This window comes from Podarcis gaigeae (genome assembly GCF_964106915.1).
Source record: "Podarcis gaigeae genome assembly, chromosome: 3".
Classification (NCBI taxonomy): Eukaryota; Metazoa; Chordata; class Lepidosauria; order Squamata; family Lacertidae; genus Podarcis; species Podarcis gaigeae.
This window is the reverse complement of record NC_139680.1, coordinates 53,196,348-53,213,735: the sequence shown is the minus strand read 5'-3', so window position 1 is coordinate 53,213,735 and position 17,388 is coordinate 53,196,348. Positions and strand designations below refer to the sequence as shown.

The window sequence follows — 17,388 nt, the reverse complement described above, 5'->3', positions numbered from 1 at the left end:
CTTATATATCAAGACATGCTGCATGACACTGTCTCAGTCTGATCCCAATCTAGAGAAATCCAAGTTAAGGAAATAATAATAATAATAATAATAATAATAATAATAATAATTATTATTATTATTATTATTATTATTATTTATACCTCGCCCATCTGGCTGGGTTTCCTCAGCCACTCTAGGCAGCTTCCAACAGAATATTAAAATACAATAGTCTATTAAACATTAAGAGCTTCCCTAAACAGGACTGCCTTCAGATGTCTTCTAAAAGTCTAAGTAGTTGTTTTTCTCTTTGACATCTGGTGGGAGGGCATTCCACAGGGCGGGTGCCACTACCAAGAAGGCCCTCTGCCTGGTTCCCTGTAACTTGGCTTCTCGTAGCTAGGGAACCGCCAGAAGGCCCTCGGCACTGGACCTCAGTGTCTGGGCAGAACAATGGGGGTGGAGACGCTCCTTCAGGTATACTGGACTGAGGCTGTTTAGGGCTTTGAAGGTCAGCACCAACACATAGAGCGCATTGCAGTAGTCCAATGAGAGATAACTAGAGCATGCACCACTCTGGCGAGACATTCTGCAGGCAGGTAGGGTCTCAGCCTGTGTACCAGATGGAGTTGATAAACAGCTGCCCTGGACACAGAATTGACCTGCGCCTCCATGGACAGCTGTGAGTCCAAAATGACTCCCAGACTGCGCACCTGGTCCTTCAGGGGCACAGTTACCCCATTCAGAACTAGGGAGTCCTCCACACCTGCCTGCCTTCTGTTCCCCAAAAACAATATGTCTGTCTTGTCAGGATTCAACCTCAATCTGTTGATTGTGCAAAGGGATTATTTTGTCATCATGCAATATAATTAAAGTAGATGAAAGGCTGGTGAATAACACTTGTCTTACAGGTAACCTGCCACTGAATCCTGAATATTAACACCACCAATAATAATAATAATAATAATAATAATAATAATAATAATAATTTATTTATGCCCCACCAATTTATGTCCACTTTAGTAAGTAGTAACAGCAGCTTCACTGCTACAGCTGAGGAGCAAAAGGCAGGACACTCCTGCATGAAAAGATGTTCATGAGGGAAGAGGAAAACTTGCCTGTAGAGTGTGACCCTTGCACATCTTTTATCCTCCTCCACACACAGGTGTGTGAAAGAGCATGTAAGCATTTGTGGCCACAGATTGTGAATCTAAGAATTCTGAACTGGAAGAGGTTTCCACCACACACAGAAGATACAGGGATGGTTACACAGCATTTACTAAGGGTGTCCCCAATTCCCCCCCCCCCCGCAAAGCCCCCACAATGCACCAATTAATGCAATGAGGAGAGGTGGTATAAAAAAACAAAATAATCAATCATCCTTGATTTCTGTCAACTTGATGCTTTTTACACAATGGCTCAGAAACAAAGGAATGGCTAAACCAGCAATACTTAACCCAAGAGATATCCAGCAGACTAAGTTTTGGTTACATAATTTGAGGTTTATTGCTTGATAAAGTCATCTTATTCTAAGATATATTCCCAACCAAAAGTCTTGTCTACCTGAACATTTACACAGGCTGAATTTAAATGGAAACGTATTTCTCAAAATAGTTTCTCTAGTTTGGAAATCATTAGCAAGTTTTAATTCCTCTGGCTATATTCAAACATAAAGATTTGCCTCTGCTCTGAATTCCTAAACTGTTAGCAGAGAAGAGCTATCATCAATGAGAGTGTCAAGGAGTTGTAGTCCTAAGTTCTTGATGCAGCAGGTTTGAGAACAGGGCTAAACTAAGTGATGCTTCAGCTCAGGATTTGTAGCAGCTCAGGATTTGTAGCCTTCAGAAGCCTAATTGCTTCACTTCACACCTGATCACTACCAGGCTTAAAAAAAGGTAAAGGGACCCCTGACAGTTAAGTCCAGTCACGAAGGACTCTGGGGTTGCGGCACTCATCTCGCTTTACTGGCCAAGGGAGCCGACGTTTGTCTGCAGACAGTTTTTCCGGGTCATGTGGCCAGCATGACTAAGCCACTTTTGGAGAAACCAGAGCAGCACACGGAAACGACGTTTACCTTCCCGCTGGAGCAGTACCTATTTATATACTTGCACTTTGATGTGCTTTCAAACTGCTAGGTTGGCAGTAGCTGGGACTGATAATATATTTTATCACAAATTAAATGCATGCTTTATCTCAATATGCACTAAGTATACATTTTGGTATGTTTTTTAAGCTGAGAACTGTATTGCAAATTTTAAAGTGTGAAATCTGAATGATAAATGGGCTGTTATCTATTTATTTGCTTGTGGGATGAGTTAGTAGATTGAATTGCTTAAAAATAAAGACAGTTTGTTCCAAATGTGCACAGAAGATGAGGAACCAAATGCAGGAGTCCAACAAGTGTATGCTGAACTTGTGTAGGTAGAAGTTGAACTGTAGCATGTGCTGCAGGAAAAGCAGGGGGGAACCATTGTGGAAAATGGAGAAGATGCTGAGATCAGGTTCTTTTTCATAGTGAAACCAACTGTTGTTGGCTTTTACAGTAAAAAGCAGTGGAGGGAAATGATATAGTGTGTTGTCAGTTCATCTTACAGTGTGACGAGTTTCTCTAGTGAATCTGAGCACACGCTGACATAATGGCTGCTTATGAATGTGATAGCTCTTAGGTGTACATGAAGCTTATACGCACGCATACTCTTCGTGCTCTTTTAGGTGGGACTTATCTACACTCACAAAGTGTTCACTACTGGAACTTTGTATTGGGACAATGAGAGCTATCCAGAGAACCTTAGGTGCACCAAAATATAACTTAAGAGTCCAGCCCTGTGAAACGTACTCAAAACAACCTTCAGTGAGTCGTTTCTTTCCAGTTAGCAAGCCTGGGATTGCAGTCCTGCACATTAACTACACCCATGGCGAATAGAAAACAAAATCAAACTTTTATGTATTACTGTTTCTGATAACTCTTATAATTTCCTTACACATACAGATGCTGAAAGTTGACTACACTCCTGAAAAGTAAAAGTTCAGATATCTAAGACTCAATGATTTAAAACAACAACAGAGGAGAGATCAAGCTCCATCTACCTGTCAAAGGCAATACTACAAACCTTGACATTGTTAGGAACAGATCCCAGATGATGAATAGCTGCCCTGTTTGTGCATGCCTTTATCACCAGGGTTCCCTCCTTCTCCAAGCCCTTTCCTGTAGTATTCATGCCAACTTGGAGAATGGTAAACAGTGCAAGAATCTGAAGAACTGAATTGCTTTGTTTTGCCTAGCTGTCTCAAAATATTAATGGTGCCTGGGAAAGAAATGTTTATCTGCGCTTCTTTCATAACTATTTTTGATAGACATGTTCTTTGTTTTATATGTTGACAAATGCAGTAAAAGATAATGCTGAGCTTATGACCTCAAACTGCTCTGATAAGAAAAGCTGTGAAGACAATATTTTGACTTGAGTGCAGCGTTAGTTCTGGGCATTACACAATGATGCCTACATTCCAAAGAACGATATGTTATATGTTGCACAATCCTATTCATGTTTTCTTGGAAATATGCCCTACTGTGCCAATGGGGCTTAATTCAAAGTAGGTGTATTTAGGACTGACACCGTAAGATATGAATGCTCCAGCACCTACTATTATGTAGTCCTGACGTCAAAGGAATGGCATGTTTCACTATGATGTTAGAAACTTCTTTGATAATTGAACTCTAGCTCTGCTTTGCTTCTTCTTCTTTCTATCTATCATCTATCTATCTATCTATCTATCTATCTATCTATCTATCTATCTATCTATCATCTATCTATCTATCTATCTATCATCTATCTATCTATCTATCTATCTATCTAATCTATCTATCATCTATCTATCTATTTATAAATATACACACACACACACACACACAAACAAACAAACAAACAAACAAACAGGTAAACACAAATATTTCACATATGCTACTAACACCAATTACAAACATTAAAACACCCTTGTGACTTTCCTCCACCAATATTTGTAGTATTATTGTATTTCACATTGCAATTTACTGTATATCTTTGTTTCTTAATTCTCTTAACTTACTATCGTTTATTCTTACTCTACTTTACAAGCATTAATCCAAACATATTACAGTGGTATCTCGGGTTAAGTACTTACCGGTAATTCGTTCCGGAGGTCCGTACTTAACCTGAAACTGTTCTTAACCTGAAAACCACTTTAGCTAATGGGGCCTCCTGCTGCTGCCGCGCCATCAGAGCACAATTTCTGCTCTCATCCTGAAGTAAAGTTCTTAACCTGAAGCACTATTTCTGGGTTAGGAGAGTCTGTAACCTGAAGCGTATGTAACCTGAAGTGTATGTAACCAGAGGTACCACTGTATTTTTTGTGCAGTGTTTGGACATATAATCTTCAAACCATTTCCATTGTAGTCTTAATTTCTTATTTGATTGATACCTTATTACTGCAGTTAGTTTTGCCAATTCTACTTTGCTTCTTTACTTTGTAATGTTAACCACATCTTGTATTCTTTGAGCTTACCAACCAACTCTGATTTTGAAAGATAGCGGAAGCAAGAGTTCGCAAGTCATGTTACTGACAACAATATTTAAAAGAGTAGTCCCATATTTCTGGGAGGTTTTTTTGCCTCCATATCTTTGCCCTAAGCAAGCAAAGCAATTGCCACATATACAAGGAAGTGATTTTTGATGAAATTACTTTCACACTGCCTTGTCAGTTTCCTTTGTTATTAAAATATGATTAAGTGCTCCAGTGAGAGAAACTGAGATGCATGTTTGCCTTTATTTCATGTGTGTACATACAATACATACATCAGACCCAAAACGTATGTGGGGGTTACGTTCCAGGGATAGCGCATAAAGCCAAAATCACATACAGTGAAAACACATTGGGTCCAATGGTAGGTGAGATTGCCAAAGTCTTTTTTATCTTTACACCCACCCAGTTTCCATTTAAAAAAAATTATTGTTGCCAAGCATGTAAAACTGAATGCGAACAAGTTAAATGCATGTAAGTTACTACTGTATTTTGGCAGACAAAGCTACTACCAGGAAAGCACAGCAGCAGCACTCCTTTATTCTTTGCTCCATTTGTAATGTATTCATCCTTTCCCTTCTTGTCCCTTTTTCCTCCTCAGTACCTCTGGAAACCAAAGTTGTTGCAATGGAATCCATTGTTAAAGAGTCAGAGACACGGTGGAACATTTTTCTAACTTTTGAAGTGTGGCACCTCCAAAAAGGGGTCAAAGAGAAACTACAGAAGATTGGTGTGAAGCCATGGAAGGGTTATTTAGTATAAGAGTGTGGGCTCAAATTCACTTAACAAATATTAGTTTTCACCCCTCAGAGAGTCTCACCTGACTTTTGTTTATGCAGTCAGCATGGTTAAAAGCTGCCAGACTATGGGTTCTTCCCGTTAACTTTTCAATGTATGCATCTCCATACAAGATAATGTGGTCAGTTTTGTATTTGTGGCTTTGATTATAACAGTTATAGAAGTAGAATGGTACTTATTCCAGAATGTAGTTGAGAATAACAGAAGGTGAGCACTTTAAGCAGGGTAGACTTGCTGGGTATCTCCAAAGTGGCTTATGCCACTAGGTCACTGGCTCACACCTTTCCATAGTCAGATAAAGCAAATTCTGACCTCTAAGTGAGCTCACTGATGCTGCAATTCCATACATACTTATTCCCAGTGAAACATGGAAAGGCTTAGGTTGAACTGGTGTTCAATCTAATGCAAGTGCATACTCTTGACTAGATTGAAACTGGACATTTAACCATTTTCTGTGTTCTGCCCCAGCTTAACAACATCTGCACATGGAAGTGCAAGAAGATCAAAGGTACATTTCAGCGTAATGTGTGGAAATGGTCTAAGGCTGCAATCTGATGGATAGAAATGGTCTAAGATGAAGCATGCTTACCAGGGAGTAAATCCCATTCACCTCAATGAGATTTACTCCTGAGCACAAGATTGTTCTGTATAAGTCTATGGCTGGCTGTAACATTACAGAGCAATCCTGCCTTTAGTGGCTGTTTCACTGCTGGGCAGGCAGGAGTTATCCCTTTGATTCTTCACTCAAAAGTCATGCCTGCCAAACAGACTCCCAAGAACAAAAACAAGAACAAGGCCAAGGCCTAAAACCTTAGGCCTTCTCAGAACTTCTTCAACTTCACAAGAAGCTGCTAGCCCTTGCTCTTGTTTTTTGTTCTTGGGAGTCTGTTGCTCTTGGCATGACACTTGGCGAGAGCGAAGAATGAAAAGGTGAACAGGCAACGGAAAAACTCCCAAGTGCCTATACGACTGCTCTGTAAATCCTGCTCAGACCGCTGGCATTTCACATTTGAGGGTGAAGCAGAGGGCTTGCTTTTCTGGAGATCAGAGGAAGATGAGTTCAGCTTACATACTGATGGAGAGGCACAGCAAAACACACATCTCTGAGCCTCAGCCACAGCACCAGCCGCAACACACACAAACTCACCCACCCAGACCCGGCCCCAGTCCTTTAAGCCTAAATGGATGAGCAATTTGGTCCCTTCGGTTTTCTGTGAGAGGGGAGAAGCCTCCAAGTAGAGCGGATCTTCCTCTCATCGAAGCCCACCCCCAGCCTAATTTTAGACATGCTTACTCCTAATGACTTTGGTGGAGCTTCCTTTCAACTAATCTCCCCAAGCCAGGATGCTCCTGAAGTTCTGGCGCTTTCCTACCCCGGGGCTTCATTGTCTGCGCCTAAGTTCAGGAGGGAAGGATGAACCCAAGGGCGCCACCTACCCATTTCCACACGCCCACCCCCCGCTCAACGAACCACTGGCTCTGCCTCAACTGTCACGATAAATTGCCTCTGGGCATCTGCAGAGCGCGCTGGCCTTGCCCTCCGCGCCTTTCACTGCCCTCCAAGCCCAGCAGCGCTCCCAAACCCCGAGCAGGGCCGAGGAAAGTTCCCCAGCTACGAGGATGCCCGGCCGGCCATTTCTGCCGTCGGGGGTGGTGGTGGGGGGTTTCTCCAGCGCTTACCTCTCCCCCAGCTGCCCCTTGCGCAGACCCTCTCACTCCATGGCGGCGGCAGGAGGTCGACCCCCGCGCTCTGGACCCGGCCGCCTCCGCGCCTACCAGCGCTGCCTCCCGGAGTCAAGCGCTCATTCCGGGCGGGCGAAGAAGCGAAGTCGTGGCCCCTCCGCGCGCGCGGTGGATGCTCGCTCGGGCGGGTGGCGGGACGGACGGAAGACCACGGGGCCGCGCCGAGCGGCAAAAGGGCTTTTGCAGGCGCCTCAGCTCCGCCAGAGGGAGGAGACCGCAACGTCACCGGAGAAGGGGGAAAGGGGCGAGGAGCCCCTAAGTCCCACCTCCCGCCCGGATCCCTTTCTCTGCTGCTGCTGCTGCTGCCGCTGCTGCTGCAGTTGTTGCTCTTCTTTTGCAGTTGAGGCGTCGCCCGCGCGCTTCGAACTCCTTTGAAGTTGTTTTCCCTCCAAAAGAGCAAGCGCCCGGGCAGGCTTCTCTGGGTGACTGAGGCCGTGCAGCGCCTCATTTAGTCAGCCCCTGAGGGGACGGCTGGATTTGTCCCCCTCCTCACCCCGCGCTGCCTTGCAGAGAGGAAAAAAGCCTCCTCCCAACAAGCAACTCCTCCCCTCCCTTTGGTAGCTGGGGATGTTAACACTTCTGCAGACCTATAAGATAACTTTTTTTAAAGCGCGCGCTCAACACATGAGCTCAGTCGGCGCAGAAGTCTCCCAACTCCTCTGGACTTACTTTCCTGCACAAGCATAGGCTTTTCTGAATGTTTGAGGACCTCCCTCCCCCCATTTCTTTACTCGCTCTCTGTGGAGAAAAGCGCCCCTCAGATCTAGGTTTCATGCTCAATTTTCAAAGTGGAAGCATTTTAGCAGCATAGATTAGCTGTATGGAAAGACGTTACTTTGCATAGACCAGGGAGGACCCACTGTGGGTTGCTTGCTCCAGGTCCCATACAAACCTAGTTTTAAAGGCTTTAAAAATATTTATGCATAGCTAAAACAAAACAAAAACATGTCAAAGACACTAAGTTCAGAGGTAATACCCCAGTACCAGATGCTGGGCACGAATAACAGGAGAAAGGATATTGACCTCCAATAGGTCCTGATGAAAAGATGGACACAGGTGAGGAAAGAATAAAATGAATTTGGGCTTTGTTTTCCTCTTCCCTCTTCGCCTCCTCTGCTGTAATCATATTTCAATATAGAAAGTTGAGTATAAATTTAAAAAATTGATAAATAATGTATTGTTAGAGATGCAAAAACAAAACAAAACAAAAACAGTTTCTACTACTCAGTAGTAGTATCTTTGCAGTTTCTTATTCTAGCCTATTTCTGGCTTTAAGTGTTAAAAGAAGTTCGGAAAGGAAAACAAACTGGGAGCCAGTGTAGCTGTTTGAACCACAGTCTTATCAACTCATTTAGACAGCTAAGCAGGCTGTTTCATTTTGACTTAAGTGAAGTTTCTGGACAGTCTTGGAAGTCATCTGGTCTAACCTCGTGCACTGTTCAATAAAGCCACTGCAATGTGGGATGACAGAGTCCATAATTATTATTTGGGGGGCATCACCCACAATCAGAAGAAATGTGATTATTATTATTAGTATAAAAAGGAAACCCCAAGAGCTAGAACAGAAGGGGGGGGGGCTTTAACACTTTGAAGAGAAGCAGAATACTGCTAAGTGTTATAGAAGAGAGTTAGCTACTAAGGCAGAAGATGCCTGGAAAAGACTACAAAGCTGAACTGAGGAATACAAAGTGAGTTGGCTAGGAATACAGCCTAGAATAGGTATAGCTAGTTGTTTATTTTTTGTACTTATGCGTAACTAACTGTAAAATTAACTTTTCTGTACCCTGTTTTCTCAAACTGTTTTATTACTAAACCCTTAAGTAAAAGCATTGTTTGTTTTTTAGGGGTAGAGATGGGAAATGGTCTGAGGTCTTGTTCTTCACCTCAGGCCTAGGTGTTAAACCACTTTATACAGTACCAAGTATAGGATGGGCTGGTTAGTCCACAAGGTTAAAGGGATGCTTAGCAGAGCCAGCCAGAGAAAAATAAAGATACCCACACAGTGGTAGCTGTGAAATTAAGGAGGAGGAGTTGGTTTGGCCGGTTTGCTTGCCTCCCTTCTCTATCATGGTGCAGCCTATATGCTGTCAGACCTAGTAATATTTTATACTTAAGAAGACAGGGACAAAACAACAGGAAAAGTAAATAAAAATAATAAAATGGAAGGCATGGCATGGCATTTTAGGAAAGGATTGGTTTAGACTGGTATAAGAAAAGGTTTAGGTCACACAAGCAAAACCAAACCACCAGCTGCACAAACTCTTTTAAGCATTGCTGCTACTTAGATAATAAGCTTGCAAAGATCAGCAAAAAATAAATAAATGCTGAACAGCTTCTGATATCTTGTTGTAATATCCCTCCCCAAAAGCACTGTGGTTTTAAAGTCTTTCTTTTATTAGAAATAGATTTCTCAGAAGAATTTTTTTTCTATTTTCTTCTCATGCAAATTTATGGTTAGAAAAGGAGAAGCAAACTTCTAAACCACTAAATATAAACACAATTTGTTTTACACTGGTTTTTTTCCTTCAAGAAAAAGAATAGGTTAGTCATATCTTTCATATGCTTCTGTGTTGTGCATGTAAATGAGAGCCTGAACAGAGAACCAAAGTAGCCTGATTCAGTGAAGGTTCAGATAGTAGATTTTGGAAACTCAAATGGATACGTGTTTTCATCTTGCACAAGTTTTAAAAGGAAAATGCCAGGCAGCAAAAACTGAGGGAGAAGGCTAACTGATAACTGATAACTCTACTTCCCCTACTTCCTACCTCCTATTCTAAATGCACATCTATTTCTCCACAGTATTTGTCCTGTAGTTATTTCCTTGTGCTTTGTTGAAACACTATTGTCTGCTTTTCATGCACGAGTGCGAGTATTTAAAGGCTAGGACCTAGCACCTCGAATTGAGTCTGGAACAAGATGATGTCCAGCAGAGCTCTTTCGAGACTCGTATGACATGACCTAATCCTGTTGCTGTTTCTGAACCAGCTGAAGCTTCCAGATAATTACCAGGGGCTGCCCCCAAATACAACATGTTTCAGTAATCCAGCCTGGATGTCTAAATATTTTCCTTTCATTTGTTGCCTATAAAATCATCACCTCAATTTATAGAGCTGTAAATGCAAGTAAGTTGCCTTATACTTTTCAGTCTTCTCTCCCTCTGTGTGTGTGATTCAAGCTCATAGCTGCATTGTGACCTAAAACCCTCAAGTCCTGCCTACTTTTTCACCGACATGCATACCCCTCATACTTTCATTATTCCCTGCAGCTTAGTTTATTCTGCCTTGCTGTAGATCCAAAATAGTGTTAAGTGCAAGGAAAGCCCGTAGCAAGTTTTCCTTGAGGCCTCTTCTTGTGAAATTTAACCCACTGTTTTACATTTCCCTCTGGGTTCTTTTTCTTTTTTTGGCTCTCTCTCTCTCCCACCCCCTTTCCCGCTCTGTCTCGACAAAGTCTAACGAAGCCCGAGGCCAACAGTCAGTCAGTTGGAGCGAAATATCACAGCACATTTTACAGGCAGGAGTAAACTGCCACATCAGCAGGCTCAGTAATGGAGGAAGGTGAAAACAGTTAAGGAGTTCTGGCAAAAGATCCAACTCCATTCTGAAAGAATAACGTTTCAACAGCTGGCCTGTGATAGTCTGGATAAAAGTGTGTACTTAAGCATTGTTTCCTCTGAGATTCTCATTCTATGGTACTAAATAGGAAAAACGTTGTAAGGCAACTTCCTGCTATCTCACATTCAGTGTTTTTATACTCCTTTCATTTTGGCTGCTAGCTATTGGAAAGCTGAGAGATGCTGACAGGACAGAGCTGACAATTCCTAAAGCTGGTTCTCCCACTTAACCTTTCTATCCTATCCTCCCAAAGCAACTGTGTCCTACAGATCCTGAGAAAGAGGTAAGGAATATCGGTTTAAATCTCTTTCCAGCTTAGAACTGGCATCACAAGAGGGGAAGCAAACTGCAGAAGCACCATTTACCTATTTGAAGCACACCCTGTCACTCATCTTAAATCAAGCCCTATCTCATAACCTGAACCTCAGCCCTATCATCTCAAATCAAACTCCTAACTCTCGCATTCAGAAACTGCTCCTTTTATTCTTCCCCCCAAAGTGCTGTTCCTCCCCACTCTGTGGCTAGCTGATTCTGTAGATGACCAGAGAGAGGCTCCAGCACTCTGGTGGAATTTCAGAGGGACTCTGGTTTAATTCTGCTGTCCATCACCATGGGCATTGCCATTAAAATGGTGTGTGAGCACTACCTCATGTGATTATGCGGGGTGGGATTTATCTGCCCCCCCATTATTTTATTCAAATTGGCGCCCCTGGCAGCCAGGAAGCTTTGCATGGGAGAGGTGCCCCCAAACCTTTGCAGGCACAAACAGTATATAGAAAGTGAGATCACATGTGACTGCCCCAATAGATAGCATCATGAGCACAAATAACCATGAAAGCACAATAAACAGGATGTCTGGAGGGGCCCTAAGGGTTTTTCTAAGATTTCAGAAAGACAACTCTGGGGTGTGACATAGAACTCTCGGCCACAATGTTTTGAAATCTGTTGATGGTCCAGAGGGGCAGGAAAGCTTTAAAAAGTAGTACAGAGTCTATCAGCACTTCACTGACGCAATGAGATTACATTTCCTGTGGCAGCTGCACACTGCTCCTCATCAAAACGGCATGCCAGTAACTTCTGTTAGAACACAGATATACACGCGGTGTGGCTCCTCACAGAGCTTTGTTTATATACACATCTTCTGAAATAACATAACTCACTTTGGTCCCTGATCTGTTTAGCAGTCAAAAGGCTGAAGTCTTGAAAGAGAAGAGACTCACTATAATTAGGGGCTCTTATTTAACTTCAGATATATCACTGTAAGATCTCCTTTTGTCTGGGGTCTGCAGAGTTGCTTGCTTCTTCTTTGAATTCAACATATACTGAACCTCAGGGAGAAGAATAAATTAATTGTTTCAGATATATATATATATTTAAATTAACAGTATACTCAAAAATGAATGTCAATTTCAGTTTTCTATGTTTCTCATATTTCCAGTCTTAAGTTCTGTTCTGCACATTTCCACATCATTTTGCAGTTTTTAAAAAGCCCTCACACATATTCCTTAGAATTTTTGTGTGAATTTCTCCTAGTATACACAATTTTGTATGCAACTTTCCCCAATGCACACATTCCCCCCAAAACAATCTTTACTAATATAATGAGTTTAAATGAGAACTGACTTGAATTTATCCCCTCTCCCTGCTCAGAGGTAAATTCCACTGAGTTCAATAGGACTTACTCCAAGGGAGGTGGGTACAGGATTGAAATCTTAATAACGGAAGTTGTTCTTTAACCAGCAGACCAAATTGGCAGAGTATGCTTTGAGCTGTTCAAGTCTGGCCTTGACATATTTTGTTGTAGACAAAACTTTTGCCTTGATAACTTTTGCCTTGATAATTGCACAGCCCAAATATTTAATATACACATATACAGATAAACAGATTCACATACAGATTCAAGACATCTAAACATCTCTGTGAAGACAGCCCTTTTTCTTTTCCCCTAACAGACTAAGGAGTCTTTTTTTCTTATTTTCCCAAACCATAATTCTGAAGTGTGCAAGGCTGGATAGCTTAATACAGCTTAAAAGCATGAGATGATCTATTATAGCACCATTGTGGGCTTTTATATCCCATTTGTGCCGTGGTCATTTTGGGTGTTCTACCCTTTCATTTGACCAGGCAACCTAAACCATGAAAATGTTTAGAAGTGGTTAGCCTGGTTTTCATCTCTCCAGCAACATGTAATATGTGGGATTCACTTGTCGGGAGACCTAGGTTTGAACTTCATCTAGAAACAGCAGGAAGACCTTCAGCATGATTCTGTTGAAAATGCTTTTGTTCTAGTGCTGACAGAGCTTCAGATGATTGTCTCTGTGCATAATAACATCTGTTCAGGTTTCTGAAAGTCTCACAACCACCCTGGTAGCCTTGCACTGGAGCATTTGTTAAAGAAATGCTATAAGGCACCCATAATATCCTGACCAGATTTCCATGTAACTTGTACCACTTTATAGGCATACTGTAAGCAGGCTTTTTTTTAGTACTTAGGACAGCTTGCTTAGGAAGTGGTATATTTTAACCATTGTATAACAGCAAGGTTTTGTATCACAAGGAGGAAACCAGAGGCTATTGGACTTCTGGGAGTTAATTTTTGTTTTCCTATTCCGTTTTTAATAATTTTGTTTTATTATTGTATACTCTTTTCTCCATAAGTAGTACATAAAACAGAATCCCACACTGAAATGGATTTTTCTGTCTTACCTCTGTGGCCCCTTAAGACCTGACATCTGCATTCTGATGTTCCACTGACTCACAAGAGCAATTTATTACCAGCAGGTAAATGGCTCAAGGGTTGAGTAATTTATAATGGAAGACTTCACCTCTGAATTCCTTGGTCATGTGATGGTAGTTCAGGTCTTATTTCAATTATACAAACAGGTGTCCCCACGACACTTTTCTGTAATTAGAAGGCTACCTAAGAGCTAAGAGACAGCAGAATGATGATGTGCAAATTCTTTCTGGTTCTGTACCCAGGGAAGCTATTAGGCTATAAATTTACTTATATTCTACTGACTCAGGAGAGGCCTCATTTATATTTCTTTACACCAAATCTATTCAGGAGTAAGCCCCTTTTTTGTCTGATGTGATAAGCAGTAGGTTGATGTGTCAGCTTTAGACTAATTTTCGTGACTTGAAAGTACACTGAAGGGTGAGTTGAGATGTGGGCTGAAGGACAAACTACACATGATGCAGCAGACACCTGTCTGGATCTCTCCACATTTTGGGCCCTTTCCTAAAATAAGATTTGTGTGTGTGTGTGCACACGTGCTCATGCATGTGCACAGGGATCAGGCCTGCAATGTGGAGAAAGAAGAGTTTTATACTATGCTAGCCTCCTAATGCAAACCCCTCCTCCCCAGAGCTCTTAGTTATGCATGGGAAACACACAAGCAGTCTCTGAAGCAAGAGGTTCTCATAAGAAATGTACCGTAGGTCCCCATACCACAGTGCCCATCTAAACTGGAACACCTGAGGCTTTTTTTTTTTTTTTTAGGAAAAAGACATCAGGATATCTGGTTACTGATCTCCCATGTCATGCCTTATCTTTGGAAGCTGCTGCATTTTCTCCTGGCAGTGGTGCTACACCTTTAACAGGGATGCTACAAGCAGAACAAGTGCAGACCTCCCTATCACATCATTTCCACATTGGCAACGAGATGCATGTGTTTAATTTTCCATGTATGGAGCAAACAACAAAAATGTGACAAACCTAATTTCATTTGTTGTGCAACCTACTGTCTTGCCAAAGGCAAGGTGGTTCTTTTAAAATGAGATTCAGAAGCAATACAAAATACACAAGTAAGTGAGAAGAGTAAAGATTTTATTCTAAAATAGCAAGCAATGTATACATACCAAGCAAGCACTTCAATCTGCCACTTGAAAGCTCTCAAGAAGCGGTGAAGTGACTGCCCCAGGTAGCCTCAGTTTGCACGGCCCTGCGGCCGATCAGTCCGTGCACGAGAGTCAAAGAAACTCTGCCCAAACCGTCCAATTTTATAGATAGTCTGTTGGGCCTTCAAGACTGCTTACTTGCAGATCATCCATTAGCCACCCCCTCCCAATGCCTCACCTTCTCAAAACAATGTCCAACATCAAAGAAGGTACTCGGCATTATCCTCTACAACTGATGAGGCAGTGGGGGAGGGGGGCTTCACCTCTTCCCAACCTTCTCACAACATCTAAGACTGTTCTCACAACAGCAAAAAACTTAGCAAGAGTGAGGGAGGGGGAAGGAACAGAGGCAGGAAGGGCTCCGTGTCAGATCACTAACTGCTTGATACATTTTGTCCTCTGGGTGCATTTCCCATACACCTACTGATGGATGTTCAGATTAGGTTTGGTAGACTGCCATCCAGAGATTTCTCTCTTGACCTTCGAAACTGCAGCGTACCAGGGGGCTGAGGCAGCAGGTGTAACATCTGGCCCTGCCACATGACAGGTGAGTGAGTGGGTGAACAAGAGCCAGGGCAGCAGATGATGTGGCTCCCTCTTCTCCTGCTATGCTGGGGGAATTTAAAGCTACACCCACATTCTTCAGGTTGTGACCTAGCAACCCTAGTTCAGAAGACCAGGCATTTAACTAGACCGCTGTTGTCCTTGCAAGGCTTTCTGGCAGCACATCTGATAAAACGCTTGCATGCAAGAAACAGTGTGGGCTTGGACACAGTGAAGCAATTTCAAGTCAATGACTTCAGTGCACACCAAAGCTCAACTCACTTCTGTCTGAGCATAACAGGATCTTAAAGTGGAGGAAATCAAGCCGTTGCTATGAATCTTAGTCTTTATTTTGTATCCTTTGAGTAATGGACAATCATCAGTAATGAATCAGCAAGATTAATGATCACTGAATATTTTTTTATTGTGCTTTCAGGAATATGTGTTTCACCTTCCTTTTTTCCTACAGAGTTTTTGTAATAGAATCCAGAGCTTCTCGGGAATAAATAAACTTTATTCTGAACTTCATACAGATGAGCATTGCCAAAGCACATGGGAAGATTTTAGAAGTTATTATTTCAAGTTTATACAAGCAGATCCTTGGACTTGTGATGATTATTACAGCAGATCATCCTTTCCAAAGGTGAACTAGTCCACAACAGGCTGCTTGTAATCTGGCATATCATGGTTTCTTTGGCTGACAAAACAGCGTACTGACAAACTTGCAATCTGAGTCTATGTCCTTTAAGTCTATGGAACTACTTCTAGTCCTTGTGCTGGTGAAAACAACAGGTGATCAAAAGCGAAGAGGTCCTGGCATTTAAGGACACCCCCACAGACAAACAATTGCATGCACAGTATCAGATTTTCTAAGAAAATTCCTAACAGCCCAATCCTATGCATTCTTGCTCATAACAGCTGTACTGAGCTCATGGGCTTACTACCAAATAAGTCAATTCTATACCCACTGACCTGGGAGTAAGCCCAACTGACTTTATGTGAGGTTGACTTCTTCATAGATGAGGCACAGGATAGTTCTGTTAGGAATTTTGTCTGCTTGCAATATTAGAACCTGGCCCAGTTTGACAAACTCAGGACCCCGTTCAGTCTACTGCCCTTTGTTATGAACTGTTATTCACCACCAGATCTTCTAAAGAATAATACTGCTTCCTTTCTATGAGAAGGACCGAGTGGTCATACTAGGGGGAAAGCGCACAAAGAGGTGATGTACACCAGTGCTTGTGGCTTACAAAACTGTGGAAGTAGAAAGTAACTCTGATTTAAATTAATGGGACCAAACATGAAAACACTGAAGCTTATTTAGATTGTGAAATTATGGGCAGTTATTGCCAGGAATCAGAGTCCCTCCCCATTGTGGAGGAGCGGCTGTGTACCCTCCATACCATGATCCTTGAATCCTATGTATAACAGCCTAATTCACACACATTCCTTCCTTTTTTGAGTGGGTATCCTGCTAGTTGAACCTTCATTCAAGGTCTGTATATGCACAGAGCTTTCTTGTGTCTCATATTGCTACAGAAGGTGTGTGCATGGCTGAGGGCGAGTGCATGCTCCTGTACCCTGGGAAAGGACATATATGATCTGTATGTACGAAAAGAACTGTGATGGATGGAAGTGTCAAAGTGTTTATTATCGCATCATGAACTGAAAAGACGGCAGCAAATTCTGAATAGGAAAAATTATAAAACATTATAGACCCACACTCATTACTCATCTATTATGGCAAACAGAAAACAGTTAATTTCTTTTTGGATCTGTTTGGGGCTTTTAAAAATGTATTGTTCAGATTTCATTGGTAAGCTTCTCAATTAGCATCTGACATATTCATTAACACTATATAAAGGCATCTGGATTTTCTTTTCCTTACATATTATTTATTTGCTTGCCATCAGCTCACCACTTGATAATAATGATCTTGGAGGTTTAGGATAGTAACCAGCAGTTATTGAGGTATTTGAAGAAAATCTGGTGAATCTATAATCCAGTGGTAAATCTGCAAGAAACAAACAGACCATTTCTTGATCAGGTATGCAGCTTACATCGCATCTAAGAAATCTCTTTTAAGCTAGGAAGAGCAGTATTTTTCTTCTTTAAGCTCTTCATCTGTGTGCTTATTATTGCAAGCATTTAATCATATGATTACATATATGGCACATAGAGTTCATATGCTTGAGTATGATAATGGTCGTTGGCTTATCCACCAGGAATGCCAAACATTGTTTAAAAGAAAAGGTTTTCA

General features: G+C 41.9%; 1 protein-coding gene across 3 annotated transcripts in view; it reads right to left on the bottom strand.

Annotated features, from left to right (window-relative positions):
• The window catches only part of LOC310840886 (dermatan-sulfate epimerase-like), a 151,373-nt gene that overhangs the window by 28,454 nt on the left and 105,531 nt on the right, over positions 1-17,388 (bottom strand). For 2 of the 3 annotated variants that reach the window (XM_083731076.1, XM_083731078.1), the window contains exon 1: positions 7,012-7,577. In XM_083731076.1, coding sequence (XP_083587202.1) covers positions 7,012-7,522 — 511 coding nt within the window. In that variant the 5' untranslated portion in view covers positions 7,523-7,577. Of the gene's footprint in view, positions 1-7,011; positions 7,578-17,046; positions 17,143-17,388 lie in introns of those variants that run through there. The other variant, XM_083731079.1, reaches the window with a different exon arrangement.